The 18,661-nt window shown below is 44.0% G+C and overlaps 1 protein-coding gene across 5 annotated transcripts in view; it reads right to left on the reverse strand.

Annotated features, from left to right (window-relative positions):
- RBM6 (RNA binding motif protein 6) overlaps positions 1-18,661 on the reverse strand; it is a 105,891-nt gene that overhangs the window by 17,015 nt on the left and 70,215 nt on the right. For all 5 annotated transcript variants that reach the window (XM_006024989.3, XM_025205773.1, XM_025205772.1 and 2 more), the window contains 3 exons: positions 5,089-5,163; positions 3,322-3,382; positions 1,845-1,913 (listed from right to left, as the gene is read on the reverse strand). In XM_006024989.3, coding sequence (XP_006025051.1) covers positions 1,845-1,913; positions 3,322-3,382; positions 5,089-5,163 — 205 coding nt within the window. The remainder of the gene's footprint in view (positions 1-1,844; positions 1,914-3,321; positions 3,383-5,088; positions 5,164-18,661) is intronic.

Here is an 18,661-nt window from a genome sequence, read left to right on the forward strand (position 1 = left end):
AAAAGTTCTTGACTTTTAGGCTTAATTGTTACCTGAGTAAGAACCCCAGATGGGTTTGCCGACTACCTCCTGGTCCAGTACAGGATCAACCCTGCCTTACATTTATCTCAGTCTTTTATCTAATCTATTTGTAGACCACTGTAGCTATGCATATTGGCACGTGGTATCTGTCTTTCCTATCTGTTGGAGAAAGACCTTGTGTAGATATGTGTAACTATAGCACTGACATGCAATATAATGAGATCATTCATATTAGATGCCTATTCATCATAGATAATACAGGCACCTTTTAAATAAAACCATAATACGTTGATCAAAGCCTCACTGTGCTGTGCTGAAAGACCTCTGTGATATAGAGATATTCAGCCCTACTTTAAAAAGGATCTAGCTCTGATCCTTCTAAAGCTCATAGAGAGATAAAGCGTTCCACAGATGTGGGCCTGTGGAGGCAAGGCATCAACACCAATGCACCTACCAGTCTTAAAGGAAGAAAGTTTGTTTATAAATTAACTTCACATTTTCATTTTCTCCTCTAGACTGGATCAGGTCACATCTTGCTGTTATCCTCACCTCCCCTGCCCCTCTGCCACCCTAGAACTTCCAAGAAGAGGAGAACTGTAAGAAGAGGAGTAAAACTGTTGGACCCCTTTTAAGGGGTCCCCTTCTACCAAGTCCCAAAATCCTCTGGGGATAAAATTCCAACAGGATGTTTGACTATGCAGAGACAACACTCTGTTTTCATGGCAAGTAATCTCCTATGTCAAGACAGACTGCAAATTCTCACTTATGGGGAACAGTAAAATAAGCAGAAGAGTTTCTTTAAATAAGAAAGGGTATGTCTTGGGAATATGAAACATGCCTGGGTAGATATAACCCACAAGCCACTCATAGGCAGGGGGAACAACCACATTTGTGGTGAATACCATATTTATTCAAATCCAAGATGAGGGCTTTTCCCCCCCATTTAACATGGTTAGCGGAGGTGGTGCAGGGGTGGGGGATGGAGGAAAGGGTAGCAGAGGGCCCAAGGTTGCGAGGAGGGGCAGGCAGAGGGGGTAGAGGCTGTTGGGGAGGAGGCAGTGGAAAAGACAAGCTGCTTGACCCTCCCCCCCTCCACTGCCTGTCCCTCTGCCATTGCTTTTCCCACTGCAGTGGTGGGGGGATGAATTTAAGGTGACCTCCCCTCCCAATAATTAGAATCTATACATGGAAAATTATAACAAATTTATAATTTTTCCATATACAGAATCATAATTATTAGGAGGATTGTCTTAAATTCTGGGTTGTCTTTGATTTTGGAAATATAATATTCTGTGAAAATTCTTGGACTTGAGGTTGGCCATGAAAGATAGGAACTGATGCTATCATTTCAGTACCAAGAGGTACTATGTGACATCTGACAGGCCCTGTATACTAGAATGCTCCCAAATCTGTGCACTATCTAAGACAAACCCAACAAGTGAAAATATCTTAATGCCACCCCATGTGGGATCCAGGGAGCAGTAATATGATCAAATATTGAGAGACTACATACTACATACTGGATTTGTTGTAATCTAAATTAATTTCTTTGTGATAACAAACACATACAGTACAAGAGAACAGTTAATAATTCACTTCAAATCTGCAGTATACAGGATCCTGACTACATCCCAAAGTTGCCTAAAAATCTTTGTGCAAAATTGCACATGAAACTGTAGACACTGCACATGCAACTGTGGTACTGTTTATATAAAATTATGCATGAACATTTTCACGTACATTTCAAAAAAATCTGGCCTATAAGCATTTCTCCCACAATTAAAGAACCACAATCCCATATTTTGTGACGACAATTCTCTTACTGAAGTCTAATTCAGCCTGCATGTCCTCCTCCTCAGAACCAGCTTTGGGCTCTGTCCCTGGTTTCCTTCCTGCAAGAAAAAGGCATGACAAAAAATGTGTTTCAAAACTACCATCTAATAATGTGCACAGGAGTTCCTCCAACAGCTCCTTATACAAAGGGATAATCATACACCTCAAGGTTGTCTCATCTGCACTTTCATGTCACTCTTCCATTAAAGAACAGTCATGCAGAGTTCACCCTTAATTGGACTAATACAAAATATTACATCTACCAAAGAACCTTGCCTGCCCTTAAAATACATACATTTTCCTTACCATCAATTGATAAGATTAGTAAAATGAGACATTCACAGCACTGAGAGAACTGCAAATGTTTAAATAACTATTCAGTTGTTTGCACTACCATTCAATTGTTACACAAGCTAAATAGATGGAGATAAAAGGTCAGCCAGGCTCTGCTTTTGGGGAGCCATCACATTACAGAGCCAGTTGTAGGGAAGCTGAACTCTGCAAGGATAGGGCTGCAGTGAATAAAAAGTTCTGAAAAGAGCAGAAAGCTTAGGAGCTAAAATGGTAATGTCAGTCATTTTGTTCTTTGAAGCAAAACTTTCTAACGCATAATATCCATCCACGACAAGGACTTGCTACATAGAGACCATTCTAAATTTCCAAGGAGAACAGCAGCAAAGCAAAACCTTCCACCGTGAATAACGGGAATAATTTTGAGGGGACAATGTCCAACAAATGCAATCCTGGATGGACAGCTGTCAAGTTCATCCCCCAGATAACACTGGTAAAGAGCGAGGGAGGAACTTTAAAGAATGGTCAGAGTCTGTGACCAAATGTTGTTGCGATTTGCTGTCTAGTCACAGAGTCAGCAGTTTCAAATCTGATCTGATTTATCGTTATTCCTAGACTCCCAAGCAATAGTGGCTGAAAGCCACTTTGGTTAGCTAGAACACCAAAATATCATCTTCTTAGGCTAGGTCAGAGGCTGGCAACCTTGTGCTGCTGTGGGCTGGGGCTTGTGACCCAGTCCCTCTGAGATGAAGATAAATGCAACTCAATGCAGCTTCATTCTGCCCAATCACCTATGCCAACTAGGTGAGGTTGGACCTTTGCAGGCCAAATGCACTGTCTTTGCAGGCTGGATCCAGGTCCCAGGCCATAGGCTGCCAACAGTTACAATGAGTTGGGGCTAAATGAAGCTCCAGTGGCAGCCAAAAATTATAACCCATCTCCTAAGCAAAACAAATAGATGAGAGGGAACTCATGAGTTCCACAGTCTGTCTCATCCATTGGTGCCCACCTAATTAAGTGTCTGCTTCAAGGTCATGGCCTCCAGTGGTCTAGATGTATGACAGGATAGTAATGGATACACACCGAAACTCAGACACAGAGATCTTCACTCATAAGGGGGGGAAAAGGCTTTTAACTGATAAAATGCAACTTAAAATCATGATAAAACATACTCACCATCTCTTGGGAGCTTGCAAAAAGAGCAGGAAGATCTGTACCCTACAGTGCTCACTTTACACTGAAATGAAAGAGGGACCACATGAGGAGATGACATTTAGAAGGTTCTTGCAAAAGTCAGCCTATTCCAAACAGTACAGATGCTGCAATACTTCAAGAATGTATCCAGGTTAGATATAGGAAAGGGTATAAAAGCAAAATGGATGATTTTAGGCATGCAGAACACAGAGGGCTGGAACAAAGGGTAGAATTTGGGGAAGTATTGGGGAAGTCCTACATGGTCCTACGCAGACGACATTTTTGTGAGATTTTGGAGTATAAATCCCATTGTTATCAATTTGCCATATGGGAGGGTTGTACTAGTCGGTACAGCTGTATGTACACTTGGGGGCAGCTTTTCTAAGATTGGACCCTGTCCTCAAAGAACCTAAAAAAACAGTAACTCAAGGATCAAATGGTTCAGTATGCATAGTAGAGAGACATTGGGAGACCAGAAATCTGACTTATACTGCCAAAGGACCAGAAGGAACCTCTTGGGTCATCAGGTCCAGTCCCCTGCTACTGCATAATGCCTTCTCCTACTGTGATCTCTAAGGCAGGGGAAGAAACTTAATTTAATGTGTCATTTCACTTTCAAGTTGAGCACTTGCATCTTGGAGGTGGGCAATAAACAGGCGTCACCCTAACCGTACCAGATTGATAAATGGGAGGAGTTTCAGCTGTGTAGGCCTGGCTCTTGGTATAGAAAAGGTCAAGAACCCTCTACACTAACAGTCTATTTCAATGTAGCATTGGGAAGTCCTGTATCTATAGCATCCTAAATTTCAGCTCAAATAACATTAATTTGTAAACATTTTTCCCTTTTCCTACTAGCCCTACCAACTCCTCCTGGGATCTGGGAGTTAAGCCAGGCTCTTTCAGGCTTGTCCATAAACTTTAGAAATAAAGTTTGTGCAGAAAAAAATTCTACTTGAACTGACAACTGAATAATTCTACTTTTGCTATCCTATCCTATGACAATTGTGTGTCCCACTGTGATCATCAAAATGTTTTAAGTATGAATAATGGTAGAGTTATTCTCTAAAGACAGAATTTTTTTGCAACCTGAGGCTGTCTTCAATGTATAGTTAAACCCAGGTGACTGGCACTGGTCTGAGTACCTTGCTAGTCCGTGTTTCATAAACCACAAAATCCAGATCAGAGGTTCAAAACTGTGACTGGTTGTGAGATCTGCAGGTCTGGGCTAAACCTGGAGTGAGAGTGCCTTGGTTAACTGTGCACTGGAGATATGATCACTGATGATGCATGACTCAGAACAAAATTTAGCTTGCTCCACTGTATTGAGCTAGTACCACTCTGCTTCAGCAGAAGCACTACTTTATTTGGGCCACTGAGGTGAGATAATCCATAGAGTGGGAAGATGGTATTGTTTCAGTGCCCCCTCTCAGAGTGAAACCATGCTCTAGGGAGGAACATGAGCAACCAGAAAACCAGATGTGGGAGACGGTGTCTGCTGCCATTTGCTATTTATAGTAAGGGCACATTAACTTACACTGAGTTGTAGAAACATTATTTCCTGCATTGGCAAAAATATGTAGAAAGAACAAAATTTTCTTGAAATTTAGGAAAATCAAGACATTCAGGATTCATCAAGCACTCTCATGGAAATCTTCACCCACTAAGCATCTAATTCTCCTGCCTACTGCTCCTTGGAAAGAAGTATGGTGGAAAATTTAGTGCAGGAGTCATCGGTTGCCATGTACTTACATGTTTACAGCGCCAAAATTCTGGGCATGGGGTGTACTCAAGAGTCACTTCTTTGCCACCAATCACAAGGGTTCCCTGTTGAGACATGACAAAACACACTAGAAGACACACACATCGGGAAGCCTCTAAGATTCTTAACCAACAGGTTTCGGAAGCACAATAGGAAAGAAAAAATAGTAAAAACAGGTTACCTGGGTCAGCCATTCAGCTGGAGCTTTGCCAGAGAAATTAAAGGGAAACAGGCAATGACCTTGCCACATGGGCTACCTAACTGTGCATGGCTAGCCCCAGGTGAGCTGGGCGGGAAAGATTCTGTCTCTTCTGGAGCAGAAGAGACAAAATAGCCTGGTATGTATTACTAAGATAAAACTATATAGGACTCTCTTTAAAAAGTTGGGAAAAGGAGAGTGGGTCAAGCTGCCCATTCCAGCCATCTTCCACATCTGCCAGATGGGCTTCAGGAGTGGAAACCTTGCTGGTGCAGATATTAAAGCAAGAACAAAGGAAAAAACATCACAAAGTCAAGAGGAGCCAGGTACCTGTTTTTCCTCTGCATCCTTCCTCAGGCCTTATCTTTTCTTGAAGGAAATGTCCAAGCGCATGGGCATGGCTGGTCTGGTTGATAGCATAACACTACCACATGGAACAGCCAAGGGACTGAGTCTGAGGGCTCAGGCAACATGGGCAGTGGGCAGACAGGAGCTGAGAGCACTGCTGAGCTGGTCTATGCCTATCAAGTGACAGGTATACCTCTAGCTCTTTCTTTAAGTGCCTTGGAAAGGAACAGCAGCTGTGAGACATACTGGAAACCAATAGGATCAACAAGCTCTCTTTCACTGCAGCTGAGCATATGGATTTTAGAGGACAAAATGAAGGTGAAAATCCCCAGCTATCTATTTGCATCTTGCTATGAAAATTGTAAATGAGGATTCTTAGTGGCATCAGATTCAGATGGAGCCCATGCTTGGATACGCAGAATATTAGAGTTACCCACAAACCTGTAGTTCAGATTTTATATAGAGTTTGACTTTAGACTGGCAGGAGGCAAATTTCCTCTTTCTTTTGACACTGAATGGGCCAGGCTGCCTGATCCACACCACATGGATAATGGACAACCTGTTCCCAATGTTCACAGGAACATGGAGAGAATTCTCCCATTCCCAGGTGTTTGCTGTTGACAAACATCAAAGAATGGAAATTTTCATTTTGAAAAAAGACTATGCTTTGCTGGGAATTTCTTTCCCAAATGACAACAACCAACTATCTCTAATACACACATGGACAGCCAGAGTACTAGAGAGACAGTTTTACTTCTACAATCCTTTCCAAATTAGCCTTCTGGAAAAGTGAAACATGCTTTCACAACACTCTCAATGCTTCTGATTAGGTGATCCATCTAATTACTGGATAACTGAGCATGCAAACAGTAATAAAGAAAATAACCTGTCGTCTTAGAGCACACTGACACTCAAAGAGACACAACAATCACCACAAAATTTAAGTCATATCATATCTCGCATAGTACTGGAAGGCCTCATCAGATCAAGCTCTCTCTGGCAGTAGCATGAGCATGCTGCAGGATAAAATTTTGAGCAGAGAACTGAATCCATGTCTCCCAATTCCCAGACCAACACTATAGCTAACTAGACCATCCCTCAGTCGATGCAGACGGGACTCTGGCAACTGGGCGCTTGCTCTGCACTGTTTGTGAAACAGTATAACAGTATATCAGAATCTTCTCTAGAGGGTCTGATTTAGGAGACTACTTACTAGGGACCCCTTGGAACACATCCCTAGATTTCCTTTGTCTGGTTAATGTTTAAAACATACACATTTGCTTGCTGTAGATATCGTGGTGGACAAGTTGATAAATAACTAGTTTGCAAGATCCCTTCATAGCTAGGAAGGAAGGATTTAAAAGAATGGCTTGGAAACTACATGCATGATCAGCAATTCAGCCCTGGGTAACTAGACAACAGAAACAGCTGTCCACCCAGCATCACTTACCAAGGCAGTACTGTCATCATCTCTTTCTTTTCTGTTTCCCTTGTAACCTACCATTGTGAACCCAATGCTGTCCTTTTCCTGCTGCAGTCATCTCCTGCTGCCATCCACTTGCCCTCTGGAGCAGTTTCAGACCCTGTATCTCACCAAACTGACTAAATGATTTTGAGGTAGTCTTATTGAAAACTGTAGCACTCAGTAACAATTTTCTTGCATGCCTGAATTTCAGTGCTTTGAACAGCAAACCAGAGTCTCTACAACAGGAGTCAAAACATTTTTGGGCAGAGTGCCAAAAACACCTGCAACCTCTACTTGGAAGATGTTGGTGTGCCAGGGGCAGATGGTGGGGAAGCCACAAGGGGCCTGATCCTTGCTGGGGCAGTGCAGCCCCAGCCCCTTCCCTGCCATCTGCCCCAAGGTGCGTGAGCACCCAACCACCTACAATGGGCTGGGCTGGTGTTTTGCAGACCCTGGTACAGCTGCTTGCAGCCTCCCCGTTGCCTACTGTGAGCAGCCTGGGCTCTGGGATGGGCAGCAGGGGCCTGCTCAGAGCCCAGGCCGGCTGTGGCAAACAGCCGGGAGGCTGCAAGTGTCTGCACCAGTGTCTGCAGAGCCCTGGCCTGGCTCATTGCTGGCAGCAGGTACACGCGTGCTCCAGGGAGGACAGCAGGGAAAAAAGGGCTGGGGTTACGCTGCCACAATAAGGATCAGGCCCTTGTGGCTCCCCAGCCATCTGCCTCAGGTGTGTGTTTACCTGCCACCAGCAACAAGCTGGGCTGGGACTCTACGGACCCCAGTACAGCTGACTGCGGTTTCCCAGCTGCCTGCCACAGCCGGCCCAGGTTCTAGGCAGGTCCCTGCTTCCTGCCATGGATCCTGGGCTGCTTGCAGCAGGCAGTGGGGAGGCTGCAAGCAGCTGCAGTGGGGTCCACAGGGCCCCAGTCCAACTTCTTTCAGCTAGCAGGTGCATACTTGCCTCTGGGCACAGTGGGGAAGTCACAGGGGCCCGATCCTTCTTGTGGCAGGGCAGCCCCGGTCCCTTCCCACTGTCTGCCCCAAGGTGCACGTACCAAGCAATAAGCCTTTGTGTGCCATGCTCTGGCATGTGTGCTGGGGGTTGCTGACCCCTACTCTATAGGGTTCATGTATGACACTGCATTTGGGCACAAGAGAAAACAGAACCTTGAGACAGATCTTAAAGCAGGCATCCCCTTGACTCAGGGGATAAGGCTGCACCTGTTGGAAAACACCATGTACTGTTATTCCAGCACCTGTCTGAGGAGTGATGAAAGCAGGAACACTGTTGATATGCATCAAGAAATATCTCTAGAGCAGACAGACAGATTCCCTGGGGATACCATGTAACAGCCCACAGCCCAAACCCTTCTGATCAGTTCAGAAAAATAAAGTGCATGTCAATACCATAGTCCAGATATCCAAAGCACAGGTACCTAGCCAGCTCCTTCTTTGGGGCTCAGAACCTACCTGCCCTTGCAAAGCATCCTGAAGAAGATGGAGCAACGGAATGTTGTCGAACAAGGAGGACTAAGTTTGAGAGCGTATAACCCGTGAAGGACAGCCATGTCCCACAGCAGGGCAAGGGTAACCAGAAGTCATATGCAACCTCACCCTACTTCATCATCTCCTTTAGAAATCACAGAAAATTAGGGTTGGAAGGGACCTCAGGAGGTCATCTAGTCTAACCCCTGCTCAAAGCAGGACCAGCCCCAACTAGATCATCCCAGCCAAAGCTTGGTCTAGCCAGGTCTTAAAAACCTCCAAGGATGGAGATTCTACATCCTCTCTTGGTAACCTGCTCCACTGCTTTACTATCCTCCTCATGAGAAAATTCTGAATATCTAACCTCAACTTCCCTTGCTGTCACTTGAGACCATTTCTCCTTCTTCTGTTATATGCCACCACTAGGAACAGTTTAGCTCCATCCTCTTTGGAACCACCATTCAAGTGGTTGAAGGCTGCTATTAAATCTCCCCCCTCAACCTTCTCTTCTTCAGACTGCATAAGCCCAGTTCCCTCAGTCTCTCCTTGTAAGTCATGTGTCCCACCCCCTAACCATTTTCATTGCTCTCCACAAGCTCTCTAACTTGTCCACATCCTTTCTGTAGCGGGGAGGGGAGGAAACACAACATGACAGGATGACAAAATTGGACATAGTTCTCCAGATGTGGCCTCCTCAGTGCCAAATAGAGGGGAATAATCACTTCCCTTGATCTGCTGGCAACCCTCCTAATAATGCAGCCCAGTATGCTGTTAGCCTGCTTTGCAACAAGGGCACACTGTTGGCTCATACTCAGCTTATTGTCCACTATAACCCCCACATCCTTTAGTGCAGAGCTGCAACTTAGGCAGCTACTTGTTCCATCCTAAGTGCAGGACTTTGCACTTCTCCTTGTTGAACCTCGTGAGATTTCTTTTGATCCAATCTTCCAATTTGTCTAGGTCTCTCTGACTCCTAGCCCTAGCCTCCAGCATATCTACTACTACTACTCCCCCTCCACACACATTTTGGTGTCATCTGAAAACTTGCTGAGGGTGCTCTCCATTCCATCTTCCAGAGTGTTAATGAAGATATTGGACAAAACTGGCCCCAAAGACTGAGCCCTGGGGCACTCCACTGTTACGGTAGCTTGTCATATTTTGCTTTAGCTGCACCTGCTTGAGTGGTAAAGTATAGTATTATTTGAACTTTCTTTTATATTCAGCCTTATTTAAGCATTGCTTAAGTTTGTGTATAACCTTATTATTTTAACTTTTCTTTTGCATTCTGAGCTTGCCTCAAGCTCACTTTCCCATTATTTCTTTGTTTTCTTAATCACTGTGAGAAGAGTATTTCCTTCTAACATTATCAACATAGGCATGTAAAATGTAAGCCTTGTTACTAGCTCGAATGAACTGAACTTGGTAATAACCGACTGAATCAGAGGGATGACATAATTAGATATGCTAATGAAGGGTGATAAGAGGGGACCAATTGGACAGTGCCCAATTGCAGAGCCCTTGGAATTACTGGTTTTGATGGACAGACCAAATTAGGAGTTCAGGGCCATGCCCAAATTAAGACACTGGTAAAAGTCCAAATTAAGATGTATGCATGTGATGAGTTTGTTGGAACAAAGGAAAATATTGACAGAATAAGAACATGAACAGTATGATGATCACAGGGAAACCAATCAACAGTACCCAGAAATGAAGTCATCATAGGAGTGAAGTTAAGAAAGCTGAGTGTGTGTCGTCATCCAAGAACACCTGGACTGAAAAACAACCATTACCCGTAGATGACCACCTTCTACTTTCAGAAATTGATTGGCCATCTTTTCTGTGAAACAGAAAAACATCTGGGATTGGGCGAGACCGCTGAACTCTTTTCCTCGCTCTCTCTATGTGGAAACCATTAATGCATTTAATGCGTTAATAAAGTTAGATTTTAGTTGAATTATGTGAAGCATTAAACTACAGGTTAATTATGCTTTGGGGATCCTTTAGTGCCATGGGGGTGTAACACCACTCGAGACTGGCTGCCAACTGAACATCAAGCCGTTGACTACTACCCTCCGAGCCCAACAATCCAGCCAGTTTTCTACCCACCACTCATCCAACCTGTACTTCCTTTAGTACTATCCAAAAGGAATCACCAATCTAGTCGTCTGGAACCATGCCATATGGCACACATAGGCTTCAATGGCAGTCAGGGTACACAGGAAAAGTACTAAAGAACGTTTTGGGTTTCTCCAAGGGCTCCTTGTACTTCGGGCTTTAACCTAGTTAAACTCTAAATGAGGTTAGCCTGCAGGGCTCAACTAGGTATATTATGAGTTCTCACCTTCCTCTGAAATACCAGGTGCTGGCCAGTGCCAGAGGAGATGTCTGTCTGAAAAGAAGAAACAGCAATCTGTCTGCAGCATAATCAAATACATTTAACCCTTGGATTGAAAAAAAGAGCAATTAGGGTGCCCTTCACATGTTACAGGTATTGCACAATTACCTGGAGACCAGCTACACATAAAAAGTAGCTATGATAACATAAAAAGCTCCAACCACCTATAAAGTTAGTACACATTTTGAGGTCTAACTTTATAGCTGGTTGCTATTGAGCTTTAATTTACTCATGTAGCAGGTCTGCCCTGCAGCTGGGAACCCTGTCAGCTGCAGGGGTGCACCAAGTGTGAAACCTCCAAGCCCTAGGGATTGCAGCAGCCATGGCTTGGGGACTGTGTGAAACCTCCAGACCCTGGAGATTACGGCTGCTGTAATCCCTAGGGCTCTCGGGTGCAGGAAACCCCCAGGGCTGGAGAACTGCTGCTGCAGCAAATCTCCCTACCCCGGGGGTGCTAGGTAGGGGGGAAATGGGGGGGGTGGGGGTGGAAATCACTGCAGAGGTGATCCCCCGGCCCCAGAAGTGTGGGAAACCCTCAGAGCCAGAGAATCCCGGCCCCAGGGGTGCAGACAAGCCCCTGGGTCTGAAGGACTGCTGCGATCTTCTGGCCCTGGGGGTTTCCTCAACTTTCAGGGTGGGGGGGGAATTGCTGCAGCAGTGACCCTCCCCCCTCACCCTGGGAGTTTCACAGGCCCCCAGAGCAGGGAAGATTGCCACAGTGGCAATCTTCCAAGGGTACACAGGGTACTGGAGTGCATGCAGCTCCCAGCTGCATGAGGGCTCCCCCTGCACTGGCAATAAGATACAATGGGATCCAATGCACAATCCCACAATCACACCTCCGGCCATGCTCATGTAGCATGGCAGGAGGCATGATTGTGTGAAACCTGCATTAGATCCCATCGTGCCTTTACCTGCACATAGAGGGGACCTAGCTTTCCACAAGCTGCCTATTGTCATGGGATGAATTCACAAAAAGAGGCAAGCAGTCCAATAAATGAGGAGGTCCACACTTAATTTGATACCATGTCTTTAACATGTAAAAATTCACAGCAAATAACACCACATATATTCATGCAAACCCCTTCATAATAGTCCTGGGTGTTTTCCAAGGTAAACAAACTATATAAACATAAAACAGTACATGCACTTGTTAATTCTGATTTTAAAGTATAGATTGGATTGGCCTTTGAACAGAAAGAGGAAGCCAATTCCATAACTGTGGGGCACAAACATTTAAGAGTTTGATCATTCCTAAATATCATTAATGGCAAAATATGAAAGTCCGAAGGCTCTTTTTCTTAAAGAAATAATGAGGAACAAAAGGAAAAGACATTTCAGCTTGGTGCTCGTTAGAAACCTTGAGAGGAAGCAAAATGATTTTTGACAAGTTCAGGGTGAAATAAAAAAATTGCTAGGTCACCCAAGGGCCAATTCAGTATTATTTCCTAAAGTCTGTTTCCTACTGCTTTGTCTGATGCAGTTTTTAAACCTTCCTGAGATCATCTTCCATTTTGGAAGTTTATCCCCACAGCCATAGAACTATTGCTGTTTTAAAGTTTTACCACATAAGAAACTTTTAGTATTATTAGTCTTAATTTATTCAGTCCCTCTTAATCATGGACCTGCTAACCACCTTAAATCCTCTTCCTCCTCTTTGGTGTACCACCTTCGAAATATTTGCAGAAAGCTCCAGTCATACTTAGTTAAATCAAGCACACTACTATTTTTCACTGTTTCCTCATAAATCAGTCCTTCCAGCACGCTTAGCATATTTGCTGATCTCCTCTAAATATCCTGTTTTGTCTACATCAGTGACTCTCAACCAAGACATCCCAGATCCTTTGAAGAAAAAGTCACAAGACGTGAAGATATAAGCAGGTAAGTGCAGGCTTAAGCTTGTCTCTAGCTGATTCCCTACTCTCACTACCCAGCCACTCTGCAAAGAGGTAAATTCTGTAATATATATATTAGTTTTTGAAACCGGGTGTCATTCAATTCACAGAAGTTATGGAGCGGTGCCTTGAGTCCAATAAGGTTGAGAACCACAGGTCTACATCCTCCTGTTAATAAAGATACCCCAAAAATAGGTGCAAAGAGAGAATTTAAGACAATGCTTTTGAATGTGCCTTGACTTTCCTAATGCCAGATCATGTAAATAGCAATCCAGTTTTCTGTTTATTCTTACCCTTAATAGGCATTAATGTTTTAGTTTAAGGGATAAGCCACCTCTGGACAGAATAAAAAAGGGGGCTGGCAAATAGGAACAACAGAGGAAGCCACAGTCACAGCACCCCATATCAATCCCTTAAATAAGTGCTGAAAGCAGACAAATATGACTGGACACAGGCCTGGAAGCAAGTGGAGTTGAAGCTACCCAGAAATTAGACCTTAGCCTCAGTAAGGTCTATTCCCCATGGCAGCTAACAAAGCTGCCACACTGTCAAGACTGAGTGCCAAAAGCCATTAGATCAAGAAATATGGCGATTAGGGTCTCTCTCATGCTTCAGAGAGGTGGTGGTGGTTGAGCATGAATAGATTCCCATGAATACCGAAAGGTGATAACTGTAATGTCACCCAGTAAATTAAGCATACATTTCCAGTAGCACCATTAATAGGGAAACCTCTTGTGGATGTGAGGAATCTTGTATCAGTTCGATCCTTTGGCTATCACATACAAACCTTCTTAGAGAAGACAGGTCCCCTTTGGTTTTGGGGGGGAAATTAATCTGCCTGAAATATGACAAAAAAGACAAAGGCCTCTAGTCAAGCCAACCGCCTGGGGCAAAAAGGCTCATGAATATTCAAAGTAAGAGTAAATAGGCTGGGTGGCACCTGTAAAACTCCAGGAATATGGTTAAACATCCATCCTATGGCACAGAGCTAAATGTTTGCAGGGATTAGGAAAACCTGGAAGGATCCAGTTACTAGGTAAGAAACCAGGATGCAGATGGCATGGTTCCACCCAAACTCTGCTATTAGCTCCTCAGTGGGGTTTAAAGGGATAGGCCACAAGTCCCACAGTCCAGCTTTTTTCCCCCCACTTCCCCATTGGATGATTAAAAAAAAAAACCTCTTCCCCCATGTAAGGTATAACTGATACAGGTTCTAACTGGACCAGTCCTGGTACTTACTATATGGGCCTGGAACTGTCCAGTGAAATTCCTTTTAGGAAGGGCCACCATGGCCACACCAATGCAAAAGGAACCATTTTGGTCCCTTCCAAAATGCTGCCAATCACAGGCTGTGGCAGCAAGTGCATCTTAACTTGCATTTCTTCCCATTCCCATTTTTAACCTCCTTGGGTCCCTCTGTAGTATTCCTCTGCTTTCAGTAGTATTTTCCCAATTTAGTATGATCCAATGATTTCATCCAAGTGCCATCTGCCCCTCTTCAAATCACTGAAAAAAAATTAATGAAACAAATGCTGGTGTTGTGCACATCCTCAATAATGATTTCTCCTGCAACTTGGTATACATCTGTTTACTGTCATTAATCTTTGCCTTATGGTCCTCCAGCCAGTTTCTGATCCCTCTAGGTGTTCCTTTCTACTGCAATGGGAATGCTGCTGGTTAATGCTCAGGCTTCTACCATCCTAATAGACAAGGAGTTCTCACAAATTTCAGGAGATTTAACCATCCTGCCTTCTACATATTAACTAATAAGGGATCCTGGATGGATTTTAGTTAAGATAGGAGGAGGGCCTCATAGTATGGAAAAGATTAAGATCCAGGTCTACAACAGCATTAACTTCTCTCTCTCTCTCTCTAATATTCACTCCATTATTTCAGTAGTGACCAAGGCTAAGCTTATCAGGTAGCAATTATGAAGTTCCCACTTTTCTAAGATATTGGGAAAAAAGGACTTGGTATTGAACCTCTGCCATGACCCCATTTCTCAGAGACTTAAAAAAGCCACCAGTATTTTCAGTCACTAATTTATTTAACAGCCTATATTAGTCAAATTCTTCTGATTCCATGCTCACTTTTTGTGCTCCTCTACTCAGTTTCCACCTTATTAAAATAATTAGCAATTTTCACAAGCTTACCACCATTACTTACTAAACCAATATATCTCTCTTTTGCTCATTAAGGACACCTATTAACAGAGTTCAAGATCTGAGTGAATTTAAAAGGCCTTGTCTCATTTATTAATAAACCTTCTCCCAGATAATTTCAAACCCTTTATTTCCTTTAACAACGTATTTTGCCAGTATTTTTTTTTGTTTGTTTAATGTCTTTATATTTTCCCTTCAGGCCTTCCCCCAATTGTCTGCTTTTCTATTTGCCTAAAACAGGATCTAAAACTTTGAACACACCTTTTTTTCTGAATATTTATAGTAGAGCCTTTATTATGGTTTCTGCACTCTTCAGCTTTCTCCAATACAATATGAGTAATACACTGAATTGTACACACTGTCACATACTGCTTTACCACTGCCTCAGAATTTGGTCACAAAGTACATCCCATGAAACTACTAACACTGAATTTAGGTTGCATGTGATCATTCTTACTAGTATTACTAGTACTGGTGAAATTTCGCTATTGGCACAATACAAAATATAAAATAAGAACAGAAACACATGATAATGATATTGAATGTATCAATGGAATTTGCCATGTCTCTAAAATGTATTATGGATCTCTGACCAGCTCACCAGCACTTGGCTCACCTTTGATCTGCCTTAAGACTTCTACCACCCCAAACTTCTGATTGACTTTATCTTTACATTTTCGAATCAAATTACCAAAGAAAAGTTTCCTTGCTTCTTCTTAATGAATAATGTATTTCCTTAAAAAATCACTTGACCCCAAGTCAGTTTATATGTGGCCTACACCAATAAATGCTTTAGGATCCAGAGTGATCCTAAAAAGCAAGAGGATGCTTTATACTAGTGGAAAGGGAAATTCTTGGCTTTCCAAGAGAGTCAACATTTACTTCTGGGTCCTGAAAAGTGCAGTGACAGCAGACCTGAATATCACAATATTACCGACGAGAACACAGCCAGGTTTTGTTGAAAGCATTTTAAATATAAACACAGATCTGCCACAGATCTATAGGTTGGAATCCATATTTGCAGTTGATTGGTCAAAAACAAACACAAAAATTACAAGAAAAGCTTTAAAACTTTCTGCACAATGTGGTATAAAGGAAATATGCAATGACCTGAATTACTTAGGTGGAGACTCACCATCCCAAACTCTCACCGATATAAAACTTCTGTCTTTACAATATACACTAATAAATAACATTTAGACCTATGGATAAATAGAAGCTTAATAGGTACCATAAACTCAATACTATATTTTTGTTGCTACAAGTCAAAAGAGAAAATAGTGCTGCAGCAGCCAAGGAAAATAGTGAGATACTAAAAAGACTAGCACTAGTCTTGACAACAGAACAAACAGCTTTAACATAGAAAACTCACAATGCAACACAACACCCAAGGTCTTGATAGTCAGACATGGTGAATGTTATTCACAAACCATTTCAGAGAAAAAAAAATCCATACAGATAACAAGTAAAACCAGACAACAAAAACTTTTAGTCTTACTGGAGACACTTTGCCAGTGAAGCTAGTCATGACCATTGGAGGTTCAGGAGACTGATTTAAGTGTTACATAGTAATATTATCTGCATGAGGTAAACAAACCAAAATAATGAAAAATGGGTCACAGTACCGGCATAAGTACAGACCACACACAAATCCAAGGACCCAGAAACAAACACACCAGAATAAAGAGGAAACATAGGACCCAAGTTAACCTACAGATGTGTTCAGATTGGAGACATCTTTGTTGATCAGGAAACAAAAAATATAAAATGCAGATATTCTGTTTGACATGGTTATTAAATCAGCTCTCTTATTTAGTAGGGCTGGAATGTGTTGTAGCCATGATGGTCCAGGAAAAGTCAAGAAGCAAGGGCTTTTTGTGATTTTTTTTTTTGGATCAGCTGTATAGATGGGAGAGCTGGACAAGTTTTCCAGGCATCAGGTGCCCTTCCTCAAATGTTTAATTCAGGAAAAATGGCACCCAATGCCCCAAAGCTTGTCCAACAGCTTTCCAAACTATACAGTTGGTCTAAATAAAAGATATCACAAAAAGCCTTGCCTTTGTCTTATTTATTGTATTGCCTATAACATGCCCTCAGGAACAAGAGGAACACATTTCTTCACCTAAAAGTAAACTTTCCTAACTCAATTTATTATGCATGGTTTTGTGGAGTTGTATGCACAATCCCAAGATTACAGTATGGAGGAAGGCCTAGTTTTCTCATGCTTCTGGACTTTGCTGGCTTTCATACAGGGTTGAGAAGGATTTTTTTCCATTTCTGTTGTTACAGGTGTCAAGGTTGGGGGGTGCTTTCCTCAAACACTTGGCGGTGGCTACAGCTAAGGCGAGGGATTTTGAGGAGGAGTGTCAATGTTTCTGCTGAAACTAATAAAACCCAGCTCCTCTGCTCAGGATCAGATTGATCACCACTTTTGGAATCAGTAAGGTATGTCACCACATGGGCAAAACAGCGTGGACTGTGAGGGTTTTTTCCTTTGTAGTAAGGATTGGGAGGTCATGGTCTTCTTCCTTGGAGCTCCTGAGGGTATTTTAATACACTACTTTCTGTCTTTGCAGTGACAGGACACTGACAGTACCCTCAGCCCCATGCTTTACCTGTTGGTATCTTGGAGCACTTTTAATGTTCTCAGGCAATGTGCCTGGTAGCTGTGCAAGAAGGCTGTTTGTGTAGGTTTAAGTAGGAGTTACCATATCTCCAGTTCCAAAGGAGGACACCTGTTGGGGGACACCTCACTCCACACCCACAGCCTCTAGCACTACCAGTGCCCCTCACTCCCAACCTGCAGCCCCCCATCCCTGTGGCTTTCCCTCACTCCCAATCCACAGTCCTTCACCCACCCAGGCAACAATGCTGGTGCCCCTCAGTCTCAACCCATAGCCCTGCAATCCGTGCTGCTGACCCTCACTCCCAACACACAGACCCCTGGCCCTGTCAGTACCCCTCACTCCCAACCCACAGCTCCCTGGCCCTGCTGGTGCCCCTCACTCCCGACCTGCAGCTCCCTGGCCCCTCACAGCTGGTGCCCCTCACTCCCGACCCACAGTCCCCTGTGCCCCCAGGCCATGCTGGTGTGTCTCACTCCCAACCTGCAGCCCCCTGCTCCCTCCAGCCCTGCTGGAGGGGCCCCCCATCTGCCCCCATCCCAACCAGACCAGAGCATGGCAGCTCCAATTTGTGCAGGCGGCAGTGGAGCGAGTCCACCCCCAGAGCAGGCGGGAGAGAAGAGGGGATGCCTGTGGTACCCACTGCCCTGGACTGGGGCTCCAGTGCTGCACCAGGCAGCCTGGCAACACCCCCCATGGGCAATGTCTCCCAGCTGGCCTGACTCTGAGAGCAAGAGCACCAGCCCTGGTGCCGCCAGCCTGGCCACAGAGCTCCCCACTGCCCTCAAACGGCTCTCCCACCCCTTTCCCCCACTGGAGCAGTAGGTTCCTGCCCCCCATGCTACCTGTTCTGCCACAGCCCCGGTACCCAGACAGCTTCTCCCAGTACCAGGAGCTACTTGCCCCGCTCCACGCACCCTTCCCTTACACACACATGCACACACACACACACACCCACCACACCCCCATCCCCTACACACACACACCCACCCA

The sequence above is a fragment of the Alligator sinensis genome, unplaced genomic scaffold (genome assembly GCF_000455745.1).
Source record: "Alligator sinensis unplaced genomic scaffold, ASM45574v1 scaffold467_2, whole genome shotgun sequence".
Lineage (NCBI taxonomy): Eukaryota > Metazoa > Chordata > Crocodylia > Alligatoridae > Alligator > Alligator sinensis.